The sequence below is a fragment of the Euprymna scolopes genome, chromosome 15 (assembly GCF_053919585.1).
Source record: "Euprymna scolopes isolate OS-2025 chromosome 15, ASM5391958v1, whole genome shotgun sequence".
Taxonomy (NCBI): domain Eukaryota; kingdom Metazoa; phylum Mollusca; class Cephalopoda; order Sepiida; family Sepiolidae; genus Euprymna; species Euprymna scolopes.
This window is the reverse complement of record NC_136496.1, coordinates 34,170,525-34,191,176: the sequence shown is the minus strand read 5'-3', so window position 1 is coordinate 34,191,176 and position 20,652 is coordinate 34,170,525. Positions and strand designations below refer to the sequence as shown.

The 20,652-nt window shown below is 32.8% G+C and overlaps 2 protein-coding genes across 3 annotated transcripts in view; both read right to left on the bottom strand.

Annotated features, from left to right (window-relative positions):
* Window positions 1-20,007, bottom strand: part of LOC145293772 (uncharacterized) — a 49,598-nt gene extending 29,591 nt beyond the window's left edge. Inside the window, exons 1-2 of one of the 2 annotated variants that reach the window (XM_080140284.1) lie at window positions 19,918-19,962; window positions 2,993-3,151 (exon numbers count right to left, since the gene is read on the bottom strand). The gene's annotated coding sequence lies outside the window, so the exon portion shown is untranslated. Of the gene's footprint in view, window positions 1-2,992; window positions 3,152-19,917 lie in introns of both variants that reach the window. The other variant, XM_080140283.1, reaches the window with a different exon arrangement.
* LOC145294159 (uncharacterized) lies at window positions 7,489-8,763 on the bottom strand. Its single transcript, XM_080141266.1, has one exon. The coding sequence runs from the start codon at window positions 8,761-8,763 to the stop codon at window positions 7,489-7,491; it is 1,275 nt and encodes a 424-aa protein (XP_079997392.1).
* Window positions 20,008-20,652: the final 645 nt, after the last annotated feature.

The window sequence follows — 20,652 nt, the reverse complement described above, 5'->3', positions numbered from 1 at the left end:
AAGCTAAGCTAAAATCAATGAAAAATTCCTTTATGTTAACGCTTACCAATTTTATAAGACACATTTTAAGATGCAGGTAAGTTTAAATTTAACTACTTTTAGTAAAACAAAAATATTTTTTTTTAATTAAAACAATTCGTATAAAGAAAATGTTCCTGAGTGCTGTACAGCAATATTAAGATTCAGTATTTTTTAAACTATAATTATCAGAATAAAAAAAACAACACAAATAAACTTATCCGAATAGGTAAAAGTGTTAGAACTTTTGCCTTTGGTAATATTTATTTGTTGCAAATTTGCCTTTTGATTTATTTTTTATTCTGTTAACTACAGTTAAAAATACTTGTAAAATTGCTGTGACGTAACCAGGACAGAGGGTTTATATCATCTCCTAAATGACAGATACATAGATATTAGAAGATCCACATTCTGTTGAGAAGGAGATAAGATTTGTTTATAGAAAAAAAAAAAAAAAAAAAAACGCTTCTCAAATTATTGTCATAATGTCAATTATAAGGAATTTGATAAACTTCATTTATAATTGAAATTTTTTATAATCTTATGTAGATGTCTGTCTCGTTTCAAAATAGATTTAACTGAACCTTAAAAGACTGGAAAGCAAAAACCTGGAGATCGCCTGTCTGGCATTCTACCAACTGAGCTAATTACACTTTATAAAGCTTTAAAACATTACTGGAACAATTATCGCTTTGGCACAACTTGATAGATTAACTTAATCTAAGGATGTAAGCCATGTTTCAAAGCATGAATTCAAACAAGCATTTAAAAAAGTGAATAAGCATCAGTAGGAGCAAAAACTATTTTAATAATCCAAAATAATTTTGCTTTAACTATGTATTGGTGTTAATAGATTCCCTTGAAAAAAAAGAAAATGCTACAGCTTTGTTTAAGATTTAAGTAAGCATCTAAAGGAAAAAAATATATATATATATCTCCTATATCTCTACAAAAACAATGTTCAGCTATGTATGGAGTATTGTTGCTACATCTGAGCTGGTGTGTCTATCACTAGTCCCTCTCTTAGACAAGGTTAGAAAAAAAAAAAAAAAAAATTCTCCGATCTAATGTTCCTCACAGTCAACCAAGCTCTAACCTGTCACATCACATCTGTGCTTGTTCTACAAATACTTTAATGGAATGTGCCACATTGACAAAGCAGGAAAATCACCCCTTTAATGTAGTTGTCCCCTATTATTGAAGAGCTTTTTACTTAGAAAGCTCTCCCTCATACTACATGCATTGAAATTCTCTAACTTGTTTTTCAGATCATTTGGACATGCAGAAATTTAAGTATAATGTAAAAAGACATCTCGCCTCTCAACTCCCTACACATAATGTATAGGAAGAACAATTTTCTTCAATTCATATCAAGACAAAAAAAGAAAATGTTTGTGGTTTTACAGCACACCAATAAGTAATATTGATGGTTCCTGACCAGGATCGGTATGTATCTTCTAAATTAAACTGGCAGGAGATCTGTTTAAAAATAGTTTACAGAATACATGACTTAATTATAAAATACAAAAAACAGCCTTAATCTAAATATTTACATTGCATCTAAAATACAAGGATATAAATTTCCATCAAAAATGATTTCTAGAAATTTTTAAACTTTTACGACAAAATGCTTTGATGAAATTCAGAGATTTACACAACACTGATCCACAAAGATAGTAAAATTTATATTCTTAAATGAAAGTTAAATTCAATACTTGTAGACTAGTACAAATTTTGGAATAAACCATTTTCTAAATTCTCACAAATTTTTTTTTTTTTTTTTTTAAACAGCTACGCATATTAAAAAATTGTTCCTGGGGTTTTACGGCACACCAATATCAATAAGTAACATTGATGCTTCCTGTCCAGGATGGGGTTTTATGTCATCTCCTAAATCAAACTGGCAGATATGTAGACATTGGATATATCTACATTCCGTGGCAGGAGATAAAATTTGTTTAAAAATGTAATAATTGCATCAAAAAATCAACTATTCTGTAAATCTTTAAATTATCAATACCTATGTTTAAAAAAAAAAAAAAAATTCAGATAATCCTACTTTTTTCATCCATCATCTCTGATAGAAATTTTAATTCCTATCCAAAAATGAACCCATAATTCAGATTTCCACAAAAAATTGTTCACAAGTTCATAGTCTTACTCATTTAAAAACAATTTTTTTTCATAACTCTAAGAACGTTTTGATATATTAGATATTTATAGAAAATACATATACTTTGTCCAAGACAGTTAAACTAACCTAAGAGAGAAAGCAAATTTAATTCAAGCAATTTTCTCCAAAAAAATTATGAATAAATGAAATATTCCTAAGATTTTACAACACACCAAAATCAACAAAAAACATTTGACAAACGGCCATATACAATTAATTTAATAGATGTATTCGTAAAAATTTTAATTATTGTTGATCATTAATTGTGAACTTGATATTCCCATGAAACTTCCTCCTCAAGGGGAAGCAGGTTCAACCTGCCTAGGATGAAAACTGTTGGCATACATGTAATATTTAACTGAAAGAAACGATATTCAAAGTTATAAAATCAAAAAGATTCTTAATTATTTCAGTCATAAATACTGAATGATTTTAATATATAAGATGTTCCTGGGGTTTTACGGCACACCAACATCAATAAATAACATTGATGCTTCCTGTCCAGGATGGGGTTTTATGTCATCTCCTAAATAAAACTGGCAGATATGTAGACATTGCATGCATCTACATTCCGTGGCAGGAGATAATGTTTTAAAAATAAAATTACATAAAAAAAATATCAAAATCTCTAAATATTTTAACCGACATTGAATTCATGACTAATTTGATACAAACTTTTTAAGCACCTATTAAAAATTATTTTTAATCACAAATTTTTTCAAAAAATATAAATTACATATTTAAACTAGACTTTTTGACCATTAAAAAACACATAAAAGTTATAGACAAAAGTAGACTTACGAATGGGTGCTTTATGCCAAATTGATGGTTAAATTGGAGTTTATTTTTGCATTAAATACTAATCCTAACAGTGGATCATCGAGATACCATAATACATAATATGGTACACCTTATAACAAAGGTTCATACAAAATTCTGGTCAGATTGGCCCAGTAGTTTCTGAGGAAAAATAGAATGAACAAACTAAGATAAATATAATATAGATATTAACAAGTTGAACATATTTTTCATTAATACTGTGCTAGAAAATTACATCCAAGAGTATCCTGTACCTCTACAAAGCCAACATTCGACTATGCATAGAATATTATTGCTACATTGGCTGATGCAGTAGTCTTTTCCTCTTAGACAGGGTAAAAAAAAAAAAAAAAAAAAAAAAATCAACAAGCTAATAGGTTCAGTACTATCAACCAAACAGCAACCACTGTCATATCACCATAATGTTGCATCCCTGTGCTTGTTTTGCAAGTACTTTGTTGGAATGTGCCGAAAAACACCTTGCACATGTATAAACTCCCCCCTCTACATATAATATACCCTACAAACCTGTCTAACAGCAGAATTTCCCCCTTGAGGTCCCTAGATGCTAGAAAGCCTTTTACTCTAATAGCTTCTTCCCTCAGACTGCTAAACCTTGGAATTCGCTCCCTGTACAAACATGCCGAAGTGTAAATGTAATGCGAATAGACATCTCACACATCTGTCTCAAATAATAACGCCTAACGCCCAAGTGGCAATATGCTTTTTTGTTGGAGGTGGACATTTAAAAAAAAAAAAAAAAAAAAAAAAGGGACAATTTGTGCATATGATTAAAAGATGCATAGTCATCTATCAAGTCATCATAAAACTTTTTTTTTTATTGAGGGACCACTATAACAAATTTTTACTTTTTTTTATAAACTGATTTAAATTTCATAATTAAATCCAAGTAACTTTGGATCAATAACTTTAATACTTAAAACTATTCAAATAAGAATACAAATGGTAAGTGTTCACTAATGGGTCGGGACACCGGGGTTTAATACTTGGTTGAGTCATATCAAAGACTCAAAAAAAAGAAAAGAAAAATGGTACTTGATGCTCCTTTTGCTAAAGGATCAAGAACAAGTGGAGTAATTCTGGAAATTACTAAGTGTCCTCTTCTACATCTCAGTGTATCAATTAATGAAAAAGGAGTTTTTAAGTCACCCTTAACTATAGTTTGTCACTTAGCTTTTTTAAGCACTATAAAAATAAGTATCCTAACTTTGAGTAGGTTTCAAGATACAAAATGATAATTTCCTCAAAATATATAGAAATGCATTCAAATATTGATAAGAATGCAATATTAAGAACATTAAAAATATAATTAAAGTTCTGTTAGTGAATCAGGCTGCAAATGACTTCAGATCAGGAAAAGCAACAAAAGCTGCCAAACCCATCAGAATCGATCGTCGTTTTATCATCATGTTCACTAAACCTTTTGATTGCATTAGAGAACAATCTAACATAAATAAGCTGAATCTGTCGATTTTTGAACCCTTCAGATCATCTTAAAAATTACAGAGAAACTTAGTTTTATCTAAAACTTTAACTTGGTGAATAAATGTTTCAAATCCAAAAATTTGGGAAATTTCAGTTATAAAGACTAACATTAAGCTTAAGATAGTGAAAACTATCTTTACATGTTAATATAAGTTACATCAAAGTCGATGTCATTGAAAGGAAAATTTATTTTTTAACAAAACTCAATATGGAAAGGGAGATAACTGGAAGTGAAAAATTGTTTTAAAGATGACGTTCTAAACAATTTAAGGTGAAAATAAACTTGGGGAAAATTATTTTAAAATCAAAGCTTCAGCGAATCAGGCTGCAAATGACTTCAGACAAGGAACGGCAACAAAAGTCACCAAACCCATCAGAATCGATCGTCGTTTTATCATCACATTCACTGAACTTGAAAAATTTTGCCAAATGTCTCACAGTAAAACTATTCAAATAAGAATGTTTTGGTAGATGTTTATTCAATCTACATGTTATTAGGTTTTAAATGCCCATCTCAATAATGAGAGAAAGGATAAATGGTTCAAGAATTAATGAAAAACTTTGAAAATTTAACATCATTATCCTAATGGAAGTTGCTATAGATAAATCTCAAAATTACAAATGCCAGACTTTGGAAGGCCATGGAAAATCAGGGAAGTGATAAGAATATACTTAAGAGATAAATTTGAAAATCCATTTCTAAAAGCTATTAAACATGATTCAATCATTCAATTTATAAAATCAATTCTGATACTATGTGAATTTATTTTTCACTAGCAGGAGGCACTCCACCTTGCCCAGTCATAAAATACGTTTAAATATATTTTAATTCATGCAGACTTGATTTATTATTACAGAACCAATATTTAATTGTGAACTTGATAAAAAAAAAAACCATGCAGATGGAAAAAAATAAAAACGGCTTCCTTAGTTTAAGATTTCTAATAATCTTAAAACAATTGTTGCGCTCCACCTCACATAGAAAAAAAACCCAGCTTTTTAGCCAATTAGCTTTGCACATGCAGACAAACTATTTATTGAAGTTTGTCATTAGTGAAACACAACACTTAAAATTCCCACTATCATAGCCGCCAAATCTAAAATTTCTAGTGTTAAAGTAAAAATACTTTTGCCAGATTTTTTTTTTTTAGATAATGGTGCTAATTTATATTCAAGACAAATACTAAATACGGCAGTTTAAAATAAAAACACGAGTTACGTAAAAGGGCAAACAAGTCGGTGTTGCAATTGGAAGTTTCCCTTAAATCAATAAGCGAGGAGGATTGTGTAATTATCCTAAATTTAAAGGCCGACCTGAAGAATCTTGTTCACCTCTTTTTTATTTTTCAGCAGATTATCATCGAATAGAAACCAGTCTAAAAAAAAAAAAAGTCCATATTTAAATATTTGTAGACTGCTCAGTTTATACTGCAATGTATTAGTAAATCAATCACCCATTTTAGAACCACTCAATGTTTTTAGGCAAAATTCCGCCCCCTCCCCCCTTTTTTAAAATTTTGATATTAAAATCTAAAAAAGCTGAACTGCTTCAATTTACTAGGTCGTTTCATTAGAAACTGAGCACCCCCAACAAATATTTAAACATTGACGTTTTTTTTTCTTTTTTTTTTAATACTCTGGTAGGCCCAAATTAATTTTGACCACTTTTTTACTAGTGTAGCAGCAGTTACTTTGATTCTCTCAACGAGGGCAAAGTTAGAAAATGTCGATTTCTGTGGGGGAATATCCACCTCCCAAAACGGGAAAATGTGGATGTGATAACAATAAAAATTGAAAGTAAAAAAGAATCGATCCTTTGTCCTCCGAAAGAACAGATATTGATTCTTGCCTAGAATTCCCTATATATTTTTTTAAAAATCTATCATGTACGTAACCCCTGACAAAATGAAAATATATTCCAAAAATCACATAAATTAATCAAGCAATTTATTTTTAACTAAGAAAAAAATGTTACGAGTAAGCAAATAAGTACAGTGCTTAGTCGACACTTCGATTTTTTTTTTTAAGATGTGGTTTTAAGCAAAAACAATATTTAACTGTCATGTTGAAAATAGAAATATATTAGATGAGTAGACACACCTTCCTATGAGCAGACAGGGGAAAGGAACTAGTAGGCAAGTGAAGGTGCGGGCCTCTACTGAGCAGTAGGTCTAATAGTCTTGAGAGGATCTTCAGGTTACCAATTCCTTCTGGCTCCTAAGAATGCGCTGCTTTCTTTTCCACAACATGAGTAGCGACGACCAAATTTCTGATGTTAACTGATGACTAGATTCCACTTAAGCTTTAACAAAATGGTATGTCCCATTCCAATATATGTATTATTATGTAGAATATTTACAAGATGACCACAGCTTCATTTGGTCCAACAGATATCCCGCTCCCCCCAAGTTCATATGAAATTTAGGAAAATGACGTGGAAAAGAATGCGCTGCTGGTTACACTCTGGAACAATAGAAAGGGGTGTGAGTAATTAATATGAGGGGTACAAGTACAATACTATCTATCTCCCTCATCCACGGCGAGTTTTTTGCGGGCATGACAAAAAATTCTGAAGAAAATCTGTTTCAACTATTTACACTGTACAGGTATCAGTGAATTTTACTAGTGCTGGGAGCGCCGGCTGCGCAACCTGTTGCCTGGTTGAGTCTCAGCGATACCGGGGGCATTGTGCGATGCCAGTCGGCGTAAAGCCATGGGAGGCTTCTTGGGGGTTGTGTGTATGGCAGGTATATGAAGCTGTGGAAAGGCCGTATGCGTGGCGTCTACATTCTGCATGGGAAGACCAATATGTGTTGACTCTGCTGTATGTGCAGGGTCTCTAGCTGTCGGTGTGGCTGTGTCTACGGCTCTCTCAGGCGATGGGCCAGGGCTTGCGGGCGCGCCAAGGCACTTATCTTCCTCACCTGATGCTGATTCAGGGTTCCTTGCTGGAACGTTAATGGTAGGTTTTCCTAATCCGTTTGAGTGGATGACCGCATCCTGATGATGGGGCTGAGGGACTCAATGATATCTTCATGTGAGGCTGCTTTAAAGGGGGTGAACTTACGAAGATGCTGGCGGTTTCGCAGAGTTAGTCTCCCAGAGCCATCTATCTTCACGACATATTGGTGGAACTGCCTGACCTCTACGATGGTGCCTGTCCTTTCCCAGCGCTTTGGATGATTGCCTATCAGGTTCTGTAAGTAGACATGATCCCCGATACGAAGAGGAAGCAAGGATCGAGTGTGTTCCCTCCATTTCTCATGCTCTCGGGAGTGTCGCTTTGCAAGAGCCTTTTCTCTGTTGATAAGGGTCTCTGTCCATGTCGGATGAGGGCAGTACCGACCCATGGGGATGGGGATAGGGTCACGGATAGGTCTTCCGAAGACTATGAGCGCCGGAGATGCCTTAGTCTCCGGGTCGATTGAGTTCCGATAGATGAGCATGGCGCGCTGGAACTTGTCTACATCAATAGACCCACTTGCAGATGTATTGTCCATCAGCATGCGCTTGACAGTCTTTACACCTATCTCAGCTCTGCAGTTGGCGTGAGGGTTGGCGACTGAGGTAAGACGGTGGTGTACACCCCATGAGCGAAGGAATTCCTGCGTCTTTCCAGCTGTGAACTGGGGCCCTTCATCTGAGGTTAACTCTTCAGGTACTCCAAAAGTCACAAACACTTCCCTGAGGCGCCTGACAAGACCATCTGCACCATTTTCTGCTCTAAACGCCATTGGCCAATTGGAGTACCTGTCAATGACTACTACATAATCGTGATTGTTGTGTGCAAAATAGTCGCAGGCGATCTTCTGGAAAGGATACTCGGGGGGCACCAAATCAGATGGTGGCTGCATGGCATTCGACTTTGCAATCCTATGGCAGCTAGCGCACTGGTCCCTGATGCGCTGGATGTCAGTGCTGATGTTTGGCCAATAGACGGAGTCTGTTGCCCGGGCGCACATGACACCGACTCCTTGGTGGGCTGCATGCAAAGCCTCCAGAATCTGTGAGCGCAGTGCTGTAGGAACGATGACATGGTTGCCTGTCAATACCATACTGTCTATGTTGTACAAGCTACTAGAGATGCGATGGTAAGGGCGCAATGCGGCTTTCATCTGTCTGCAGTCTGATGGAAAGCCTTCACAGATGAACTGCTGTAGCTCCTGGAGGTCCGGGTCAGAGGATGTAGCTTCCTGCAGCATGGTCCATGTGACAACATTAGTTACGGCGTACAGTGTGCTGGACATTAATGCTAAAGTGGAGGCATCTTCTCAGTTATCCACTGGCTCTTCTGGTTTGTAGTTAGTGATTGGGGTGCTACAGGGTGGGTAGCATGATGCCGCGTCAGCACCAAGGTTACGTTTTCCAGAAATGTGGATTATCTGAACCTATAGGCAAGAGTCTTCTCTTTTAGGTTGAGCAGGCGGCGATTGTTAATCTCAGTGAGGGAACGGTCATTGAGGAGCCCAACTAGTGGCTTGTGGTCGGTAGCCACCGTCAGATCCTGACATCCCTGCATGTAATAACGAGTTTGATGCAGAGCATGGACAACTGCAAGGGCCTCTCCCTCGATGGGTGCATAACGTGACTCTGCAGCATGTGTGAATCTGCTTCCTACCAAGCAGAGCTTCCACCCTTCCTTACAGCATAGTGGAGTTCTACAGGTGCCGCCGCAGTACTTTTGCATCATCAAGTACCCGATGCCAGTGACAGACCAATCAGTGATAAGACAGGTAGGGCGGGATGGTTGAAAGAGGCAGACTCCTTCCTTGATCTCTTCAACAATCTTGGTTTTGGATTCTTCGAAGATATCGAGTTCTGTTGTCCACTGGAACTTATTTGATGGCTTCAGCAGATGACGGAAGGGTTGCATCCGCTTGGCCAAGGAGAATGCATACGCTGCTTGGTTGACCAATCCAAACCAGGCCCTGGCACCGGTGATGTTCTTAGGTTTGGGAAAGTGCCGGATGGAATCTAGGAACTTTTCTGAAAATACTATCTACTAAATTATGAAAATTCATTGAGTGGAAGATTATATATAGTTGAAATTTTTATGGAATATATGGGGAAATTGTATTTTCCCCAGATGTGAACACCTTGAAGATTACGAATACAGGAGACAGGCTTATCTCCTTTTTCACCACTTTTTTTTTTTTTTTTTTTTTTTTTTTTTTTACATGGGGGTCATCACTTATCAAGGCCCAGAAGCCACTCGGGGATAAGAGTTATTACGTGTACAGTAATCAACAGGATAGTATCATAGTTATTGTTAGTATTGGAGATTTGATAAAATGTCTTACTTAAGGGGGCGGTTCATCAGGAATTTGTTTATGTTGAACTTGAAGACATCCAAGTTGTAGTCAGGTGGGAAACGGGCAAACGGAACAAAGTTCCACAGGCGTGCACTTCTAGGAAAGAAACTTTGTTCATGGAATCTATGTTTTGATTTAGGCACAGATAAAGAGTGGGGAAAATTAATGACAGTGGTTTCAGCTAGACGGGTGTTTATCGTGAAAGATTGGTGAGGGGGGACAAGAGATTGGAGCTCAGACGAGCACTTGCCATGGAAACGTCTCTTCTGTGGAAAAGAGGTTGCAAGGAAGAGAAAAGGGCATTCCCCACTAAGCCACAAAGTCTATTTTGTACTGTCAAGGCAGGATAGACTGTTTTTAGCAGCTCCTGTCCAGATGTGGCAACAGTACTCCATCCTTGGACATACTTGGCATTTATACAGATAGAGAATTGCATCAGTAGTGAGATATCTTCTGGAGCGGTAGAAGGATCCTACCATTTTTTTCAGCGATCTTGGCTACAGACTTGATGTACGTGTTCCATTTCAGATTAGGAGTAACGGTCAAACCCTTATCAAAACATGGAGCCTCCTCTAGACGAGAGCCATTCATTTCAATTGATGCAGGATGGGGATCAGAGCATTGATGTAAAGACAGGAGCTGCATTTTAGATGCATTAAAAGTAACCAGTCACCTTTCCCCCCCCCCTCACTGTACCACACGCTCAAGATCAGAGGAGAGAGAATCAGAGAGAATTTTGTCATTTACGGCCTTTGATGTGTTGTCATAAATAGTCCGGTCATCAGCATAGATGTCAACGAATGATTTAAGTATGTGTTTTGGGAGATCATTGATGTAGATCAGGAAGAGAGTTGGGCCCAGGATGGACCCTTGAGGGACACCAACATTAATACTGTGGGCCTCTGATTTCTGCCCATCAACCACTACTCTTATGAGCCTATCAGAGAGAAATGATTTAATAATTGAGGAAGCATTTCCAGTTATATCGTAGCTGGAAATCTTGTGAAGTAGGCCCTTATGCCATACTTTATCGAAGGCCTTTGATATGTCAAGAGCAATTGTCCTGGAAAGAAAGCTTTTGTCAAGAGATTCACTAATCCTATGAGATATAACCGTTAGCACATCTGCTGTACATCTAGCAGAACGGAAACCACATTGCATGTCACTAAGAAGGTTATTTCTGCTGAGGTGGTTGACTACTAGTCTATTTAATATGGATTCCAGCAACTTACTCATGACACACAGGAGACTTATTGGTCTGTACTGAGAGGGAGAGGACTTATCACCTTAATTCTTAAATACAGGGAATACTGATGAGGTTTTCAAGGGTCTTGGAAAGCACTTCTCCTTACTGCAACGCTTAAACAGTTTTGTAAAGTTCTGGTTGAAGCTTTTTCAACACTACAATTGGAATGCCGTCAGGGCAAGTTGCTTTACTGAAATCAAGGTTGCTACCAAAGGGAAGTTATACGAAAAACAAGCAATTCAAAAAATTAAAGAAAAGCAGTTCAAATAATTTTTCAAGCAGTTATTACTATAGACAAACTTTTAGAATTCGAATTGTGTTATTTTGAGTAAATATTACTTTACGCTACAACAGAACACCGATAGGTATGTAAGAAATTTCGTGAAAAATAGTGAATAATTCCATTCCATCTTTCCAAGCTTATAATTCCTTGAAAAACGTAATTCAAGCCCTAATTTTTTTTTTCTCCAATTAAAAGGGGCAAGGACTAAGGTTTCACAAAAAAAAAAAAAAAAAAAGTTGTTTTTTTTAAAAAGGTTTTAAACTTCGGACTTTACAAGTAAATTTCTAAAAGACACTACTTTTTTTTGTAGTAAATTTGAATATATTATTTATTGACCTTTTCTGTTCAATTTGTGATATATAAGACTTTGGTGAGTAAATTATTTACTTTTTAACAGACATTTCAAAATGGGAGGCGTGAATTATTCGCACCGTCTTTCCAAGCTTATAACTACTCGAAAAATGTAATTCAAGCCCTAATTTTTTTTTTTTTCAATTAAAGGAGCAAGGACCAAAGTTTCATAAAAAAAAAGAAAAAACATAACATGGTTTAAAAAAAAAAAAAAAAAAAGTTTAAAACTTCGAACTTTACAGGTAAATTTCTAAAAAACACTATTTTTTTTGTAGTAAATTTGAATATATTATTTATTGACCTTTTCTCTTCAATTTGTGATATATAAGACTTTGGTGAGTAAATTAATTATTTACTTTTTAATAGACACTTGAAAATGGGGGGGGGTGAATTAAAAAAAAAAAAATATTATATTCGGTTTATTGGAAAGAGCATAAAATTTCACATTGACCCTGAAAATATCGTAAAAATAGAATCAATAGAAAAATTGATAGATTTTTAAAGTTTAAAAATTGAAAAATATTGAGTTCGTAAAATTCATTAGTTTTTTTTAAATAAAAAAAATATTTCTATTACTTTTAAAACAACTTTAATAGTTTATTTATAGTTTATATATAAAGAAAATAAACAACCCACTTTTAAAAGAGAAATTACGAGTTTTTTTTTTATATTTTATTCGCAGTTTCGTGTTAGGGGTGTCAAAAATTCCTACAAAAATTCTGATACACCTAGAACACCGACCACTCTAATTTTTTTTTTTGTTTTGTTTTTGTAGGAGTATTCGAGGTCGCTGACAACGAATCTGATACTCATACCCGTCGCAAATTTACCGTTTAAATGCCATTAAACCCTGGACTCTGGGACTATTTTGCACTATTTCACCGCCTTCGTTAACGCTACGTTAGTGTTTTTTTTTTATATGATGTGCGTGCGCAGTAAAGTGATTTATCACATCGCGGAGGAATCTTTAAAAGACATTTGAAATGAGAGGTTTGTATTACTGTACAGATTCGAAAAAGTCGTAAAAAAACAAATATATAAAAAATAAATGTTATCAAAGGCAAGATAAGTTACTTTTCTACCAAACTGGATATAATTTTCGTGTTTTTATTCAATGTAACATGTTTATTCAGCTTGAAAAGCATACAGTGTTTACCGATGTATTGGAAAATTCAAAATGGCGCCCGACTTTCTCTTTAACACGGTAAGTTTGGGAAAAAGTGTTATAAATAATAAACTAGACAAAATACTGTTAGAAATTCGCTCAATATATGTTACCGTGACATAACTTGACATATATTCGGTGGTTTTTTAATAGTGTTTTGTCTAGTTTATTATTTATTACACCTTTTCCCAAACTTACCGTGTTAAAGAGAGTCGGGTGTCATTTTGAATTTTCCAATACATCGGTAAACACGTTTTTCAAGCTGAATAAACATGTTACATTGAATAAAAACACAAAAAAATATATCCAGTTTGGTAGAAAAGTAGCTTATTTTGCCTTTGATAACATTTGTTATATATTTGTTTTGCTTTTTGACAACTTTTTCGAATCTGTACAGTAATACAAACGCGAAATGAGTATTAAAAAAAAAAAAAAAAAAAAAGGTACATTTGTGTTACGTGGTTTTTTTTTTAAATCTTTAATTGATCAAAAAAAGATTTTTAAAAAAAATCAAGGTTTCATGAGCAGTTTACAAAAACGGGTTTTTTTGTTTGTTTGTTTGATGCTAATGCACGTACTGATCCGCGCTATTTTTTTAATCGTATTTCCAAGTTTAATTAAAGTATTTTTTCTTTTTTTACTGAATTGTAAGGTTAAAAGTACAGAATAGGTACAAAACACCCTCCCCCATGTTAAGAATGGCTTTTTAAATAACATTATTTCAGCACGGATCAATAAGTGCACTAGTACCTTTTTTGTTTTGTTTTTTCTGCAGTTTAATTAACTTTTTCCGTAAGTAACGCGCCGACATTTACCGAGTCGAATACTGTTAAGCATTTCACAGAAAATTCTGTGTTTACATTTGGCGGGGGGAAGGAGCAAAACTTTGTATAAAAATCAAGTATTTCAATAACACAATTATTCAAGCGTCCAAGTTAAATTAAAGTTTTACGATATCTTTTTTGATTTGTGAACTGAAAGTATAGAATAGTTAGAAAACACCCTTCTCTCCCCATGTTAAGAATGGCTCTTGAAATACGTTTATTTCAGCACGGTTCAATAAGTGCACAAGTACCGATTTTAATAATTTTTTTTTTTTCGGACAGTTTTAATTTTTCGAATTAAAGCAATATTAGAGTTCTTTGACCGAAACGCGCCACCTGGCGGCAATCAAAAAATATGCCGCTCGCCCAATTACTGTAGAATGGACTTATGTTTATAAAAAAAAAATTTGACCTACTTCATGAGGCAGTCTTGCAGTTAAGTCCCGGCAAAGTTCGACAACACTAGAGGGTCACGTCAGTATTTTACAGTCACATCACAAATATTACGAATTATTAGTTTTAAAATAAAATAAATATAAAATATATAATTAATAAAAAAAATATAAAAATTTGTTCCATTCCCATCTAAATGGAAGAGTTGTGAAGACGGCGTGAGAAAGGACGCGCATTTTCATGAATTATTAAAAGCAGAAGACAATACACTTTAAGAAATGTTTAAATATTAAAAATTGTTTGATTTTGTATATATAAATTTATATTTTGTTACGTGGTTCATTACCTTCAGATGTTTTGTTCATTTTTCTGTTAAGACAATACACTTTCTAAAAATTGTTTCATTTTTCTTTTAAATAAATAGATAAAAATGTATATTTTCTTAGTTTAATCCAATATTAAAATATTTGGTACCAGTGCAAGTGCACTTATTGATCTGTGCTGAAATAACGTTATTTAAAAAGCCATTTTTAACATGGGGAGGGTGTTTACTGTTTTGTACCTATTCTATACTTTAACCTTACAATCGAATAAGACCACATAAGACTAATTAAACTTGGAAATACGATTTAATAGCGCGGATCAGTAGCAGTATCAGAATTTTTGTAGGAATTTTTGACACCCCTAACACGAAACTGCGAATACAATATAAAAATCTCGTAATTTCTCCGTTAAAAGTGGGTTATTTATTTTCTTTATGGATTATACTTCCAAAATAAACTATTACAGTTGTTTTAAAAGTAATAAAAATATTTTTATTTTTTTTTTAAAACAGTAATGAATTTTCCGAACTCAATATTTTTCAATTTTTAAACTCAATATTTTTAAATTTTTAAATTTTAAAAATCTATCAAAATTTTTCTATTGATTCTATTTTTACGATATTTTCAGGGTCAATGTGAAATTTTATGTTCTTTCCAATAAACCGAATATAATATTTTAGACAAACGTTTTTTTTAAATTCACGCCCCCCCATTTTCACGCCCCCCCCCATTTTGAAATGTCTATTAAAAAGTAAATAATTAATTTATGTTTAATAGGTTTATATATCACAAATTGAAGAGAAAAGGTCAATAAATAATATATTCAAATTTAAAACAAAAAAAAAAAATCAGTTTTTTAGAAATTTACCTGTAAAGTCCGAAGTTTAAAACCTTATTTTATAAGAACACATTTTTTCTTTTTGTCTTTTTTTTTTTTTTTTTAATGAAACCTTGGTCCTTGCTCCTTTAATTGAAAAAAAAATTAGGGCTTGAATTACATTTTTCGAGGAGTTATAAGCTTAGAAAGATAGGGGGTCGAATAATTTACGCCTCTCATTTTGAAATGTCTATTAAAAAGTAAATAATTAATTTATGTTTAATAGGTTTATATATCACAAATTGAAGAGAAAAGGTCAATAAATAATATATTCAAATTTAAAACAAAAAAAAAATCAGTTTTTTAGAAATTTACCTGTAAAGTCCGAAGTTTAAAACCTTTTTAAAAAAAAAAAAAAACACATTGTTTTGTTTTGTTTTTTTTTTTAAATAAAACCTTGGTCCTTACTCCTTTAATTGAAAAAAAAAATTAGGGCTTGAATTACATTTTTCGAGGAGTTATAAGCTTGGAAAGATGGGGTGGAATTATTCACTATTTTCACGAAATTTCTGACACTGCTAGCGGATCAGTAGCAGTGTCAGAAATTTCGTGAAAATAGTGAATAATTCCACCCCATCTTTCCAAGCTTATAACTCCTCGAAAAATGTAATTCAAGCCCTAATTTTTTTTTTCAATTAAAGGAGTAAGGACCAAGGTTTTATTTAAAAAAAAAAACAAAACAAAACAATGTGTTTTTTTTTTTTTAAAAAGGTTTTAAACTTCGGACTTTACAGGTAAATTTCTAAAAAACTGATTTTTTTTTTTGTTTTAAATTTGAATATATTTATTGACCTTTTCTCTTCAATTTGTGATATATAAACCTATTAAACATAAATTAATTATTTACTTTTTAATAGACATTTCAAAATGAGAGGCGTAAATTATTCGACCCCCTATCTTTCTAAGCTTATAACTCCTCGAAAAATGTAATTCAAGCCCTAATTTTTTTTTCAATTAAAGGAGCAAGGACCAAGGTTTCATTAAAAAAAAAAAAAAAAAAGACAAAAAGAAAAAATGTGTTCTTATAAAATAAGGTTTTAAACTTCGGACTTTACAGGTAAATTTCTAAAAAACTGATTTTTTTTTTTTGTTTTAAATTTGAATATATTATTTATTGACCTTTTCTCTTCAATTTGTGATATATAAACCTATTAAACATAAATTAATTATTTACTTTTTAATAGACATTTCAAAATGGGGGGGGGCGTGAAAATGGGGGGGCGTGAAAATGGGGGGGCGTGAATTTAAAAAAAACGTTTGTCTAAAATATTATATTCGGTTTATTGGAAAGAACATAAAATTTCACATTGACCCTGAAAATATCGTAAAAATAGAATCAATAGAAAAATTTTGATAGATTTTTAAAATTTAAAAATATTGAGTTTAAAAATTGAAAAATATTGAGTTCGGAAAATTCATTACTGTTTTAAAAAAAAAATATTTTTATTACTTTTAAAACAACTGTAATAGTTTATTTTGGAAGTATAATCCATAAAGAAAATAAATAACCCACTTTTAACAGAGAAATTACGAGATTTTTATATTGTATTCGCAGTTTCGTGTTAGGGGTGTCAAAAATTCCTACAAAAATTCTGATACTGCTAGCGGATCAGTAAGTACGCAAGCACCAAATATGTTTTCACATTAGATATTTTTATATTATAAAATTTAATTCTTATTTTTATTTAAAAACTAATAATTCGTAATATTCGTGATTTGACGGTGTAAAATACTGATGTGATCCTTCTAGAGTTGTCGAACTTTGCCGGGACTTAACTGCAAGACTGCCTTTGATGAATTATCGTAATTTTTGGATATTACTTTTTTCGATATGACAATAAGGTAGATAATATTTTTGCTTAAAACGGCATATTTAAAAATTCGATATGTCGACTATAGCTTAACAAGCACCCACATTTCGTGAAGGAGAAAAATATTGTACACAAAAAAAATAAATAAATAAACTCATCAAGCATTTCGAAAGAAAAATAAATTATAGCTAAACTAGGAACCACGATCTCGCGAGGCCATTTTGAAAACAGTCTGGAAGAAAAAGGGGGATAACTCCAAACTAGTGAGATGGGAAAAGGCGTAGAGGGCATGGGTAAAACTAAAATTTCACTAAATTGTTTTCTTTAAGAAAAACAAAGCAAAAAAAAATAAATATTTTCTGTTCGTCACAATATAGATTTTTTTTTTGGGGGGGGGGGGATAAAAATGCGCCCAAGAACCAGTTTCGTTTATGTGAAACGAAAGCGAGATTTTTATCGATCGTTAACTATTCTGTATTTAAAAACAATTGAATATTAGTAATAAAAACAGGTTTATTCGAAAAAGTTGTCAAAAAAAAATATGTTATCAAAGGCAAGATAAGTTATTTTACCTAACTGGATAATTTGTTTGTTTTGACTCAAAAAACATACAATGTTTACCGATGTATTTGAAAATTGCAAATGGTGAGAGACTGTTGAACACGGTAAGTTAGGGAACATGACTTAAAACTTAATATTAAAAAAAAAAAAAAAAAATGCTCGGGTAGGATGTTTCCGTTAGGTCCACCCAGACAATTTTCTTTAAAATGACGACTAAGAAAATCTCATTTAAATTTTGCAGACAAACAGTTCGAGATATAAAGACCTGTATTTGCACAGTAATTCGCTGGCCGCCATGTTTGTAAGCGCGTGCGATAAACAAATCTACTTCTCTGCGACCGACACTGCCACCTAGCGGAAACAAATCGACTTTTTCTTTTTTCACAACCGAGAAATTAGTCATGTGCATGCGTGTAAAACAAAATTACTTTTTTCATTTTCTTGAGTAATGTTAAGAACGGCTTTCAGAATACCTCTCCATGTTAAGAACGGCTTTCACAATAAGCACCTACTGGGGGGGAGGATATTTGCCCAAATTTAACTGATATTCGTACTCGGCATACCCACCGTAAGTATTAAAAATTGAGGATGGACAGTGTCGGTCGCAGAAAAATAGATTTGTTTATCGCACGCGCGTACAAACATGGCGGACAGTGAATTAATAAACTAGACAAAATACTGTTAGAAATTCGCTCAATATGTTACCGTGACATAACTTGACATATATTCGATGGTTTTTTAATAGTATTTTGTCTAGTTTATTATTTATTACACCTTTTTCCGCACTTACCGTGTTAGAGTCGGCCGCCATTTTGAATTTTCCAATCGGTAAACACTGTATGCTTTTCGAGCTGAATAAACATGTTACATTGAATAAAAACACGAAAATTATATCCAGTTTGGTAGAAAAGTAATTTATCTTGCCTTTGATAACATTTATTTGTTATATTTGTTTTTTGACAACTTTCTCGAATCTATGTGTACAGTAATACAAACCCAGCTTTTCTTCCTAAAAAGCGAACCTTTTGCTCGGTATTATGAATTGTTTTTTCGCTGTAAAATAAAAACTACTTGATGAAATTAAGTGAAATTTTGGTGCAGAGAGCGATCCGGACGTAAAGAATTACATTATTCAAAAAGCCATTCTTAACATGGGGAGGGGCGGGTGTTTTGTACCTATTCTATACTTCAACGTTACAACTGAATAAAAAAAATTTTTTTTTTTTAAAACCTTTAATTAAACTTGGAAATTAAATTTAAAAAATAGCGCGGATCACTCGCTGCACTAGCACCGACATTTTTGAGAACTTCATTCCATAACAGATACGTACAATTTAAACTTTTTTCGATATTTTTTAAATGTCTTGACTTAACCGTACAAGTACCCATTACTGAATAGTCATGTTGATATATAAAAATTTACGAAAATTCATTCTGCTAGTTTTTAGTTATAACAAAAAAGAAAAAAAAAAAGCCCATTGTGTTTTACAATACAGATACGAAAATCAATAAATGTTATCAAAGGAAAGATAAGTTACTCTTCTACCTATCTGGAAAAGTTTTTAGTATTTTTACTTATTTTCTTTACCAAATTGTTAGGTGAAAGTACTAAATATTTTTAAAGTCCCCTCCCTCGTGGAAAAAGCGGGTTTTATTCTAAATAACGTTATTATTTCAGCATAGTCAATATACTATCATCGATACTTAAATATATAATATCGAATACTTGAGAAATTCCTCCTTGCTTCATTTATATTGAATACACATAACTTCATAGATTTACGTTACCACGTTATTCAGTCGGAATTAATATTATCAATTCTTAACTAAGCGACTTTGAAAAAAAAATAACAAAGGAAAAAGTACAGGAAAGAATGGCGATATGGATAATAGGTTTTAATTTTAGTAATATCGTGGAAACGATGTTTGAACAGCCTATTTTCATTTCTATATCATAACAGTAAAAAAAAAAAAAAAAAAATTGAAGAAAAATGCAGTTAAATATTTTTTTAATACTGAAAAAAAAAAAAAAGATGTATAAGATAGAAAATAACACGTGTCGATATGGGTAAATGCTAGGACAAGTATGTACACAAATCATGAAAAAAATAAGAGATTAAAAAACAAATCTTTGCAACAAAATACAATAAAACATACGTACGAAATGATAATAATATAACATTAATAAATTTAATGAGTAAAAAATGATAAAAATCGTAGATGATCAACGATTTGTAAGCCGACATATATCTTACCTTGCTTTCTATCCAAGGGCTATGGCGGAAAAGGGGGATAATCGTGTTGAATTTTGTAACTGGAGAGTTACATCAGGGGAGGTAAATTCTAACTTGTTATTTTCGTAGTAAAAATTTAAAAAAAAAAAAAAAAAGAAAATTCATTTTAAATATAATGATTTATTAACATTTTTTTTTTTTTTTTTTTTTTTTTTTTTTAAATTTATTTCAATTTTTTTTAGTTATTTGATTATTTAGCTTGCGTGAATAAAGTTGAAATGGTGAACGTGCACTGGGGGACCACCCGAAGACGATCAATGCACGGTTGTTCAATCTGCAAAGGGTGTTTATTCCGAAAGCCGTTCTTAACATGGGGAGGTTGGGGGTGTTTATTCCGAAAGGCATTTTCTCATTTTCAACCTCCTCGTAATCAACTTTTTAAAGGTAAATCTTCGGGTGGTCCCCCAGTGCACTTTCACCGTTGAAATTTATAAAAAGTTACTGTTTGTCCATAAAGTTATAGTACCTGTCTGTCTGATTGTTTACTAATTCCTTAGTTCTTTTAGAGACAGACCCTATAGGCATTCTTAAACTACATTACCCACTGTGTTCGGATAAGAATATTTTATTTGGATCAAAATAAGCATAACATTATTCGACATCCATAAAAGGAGATACAATGTTTTATTTTACTTTATTTTGAAATTTTTAAATATATAGAAATTAAATTTTAAGGAGAAAGCTCAATTAGAACTT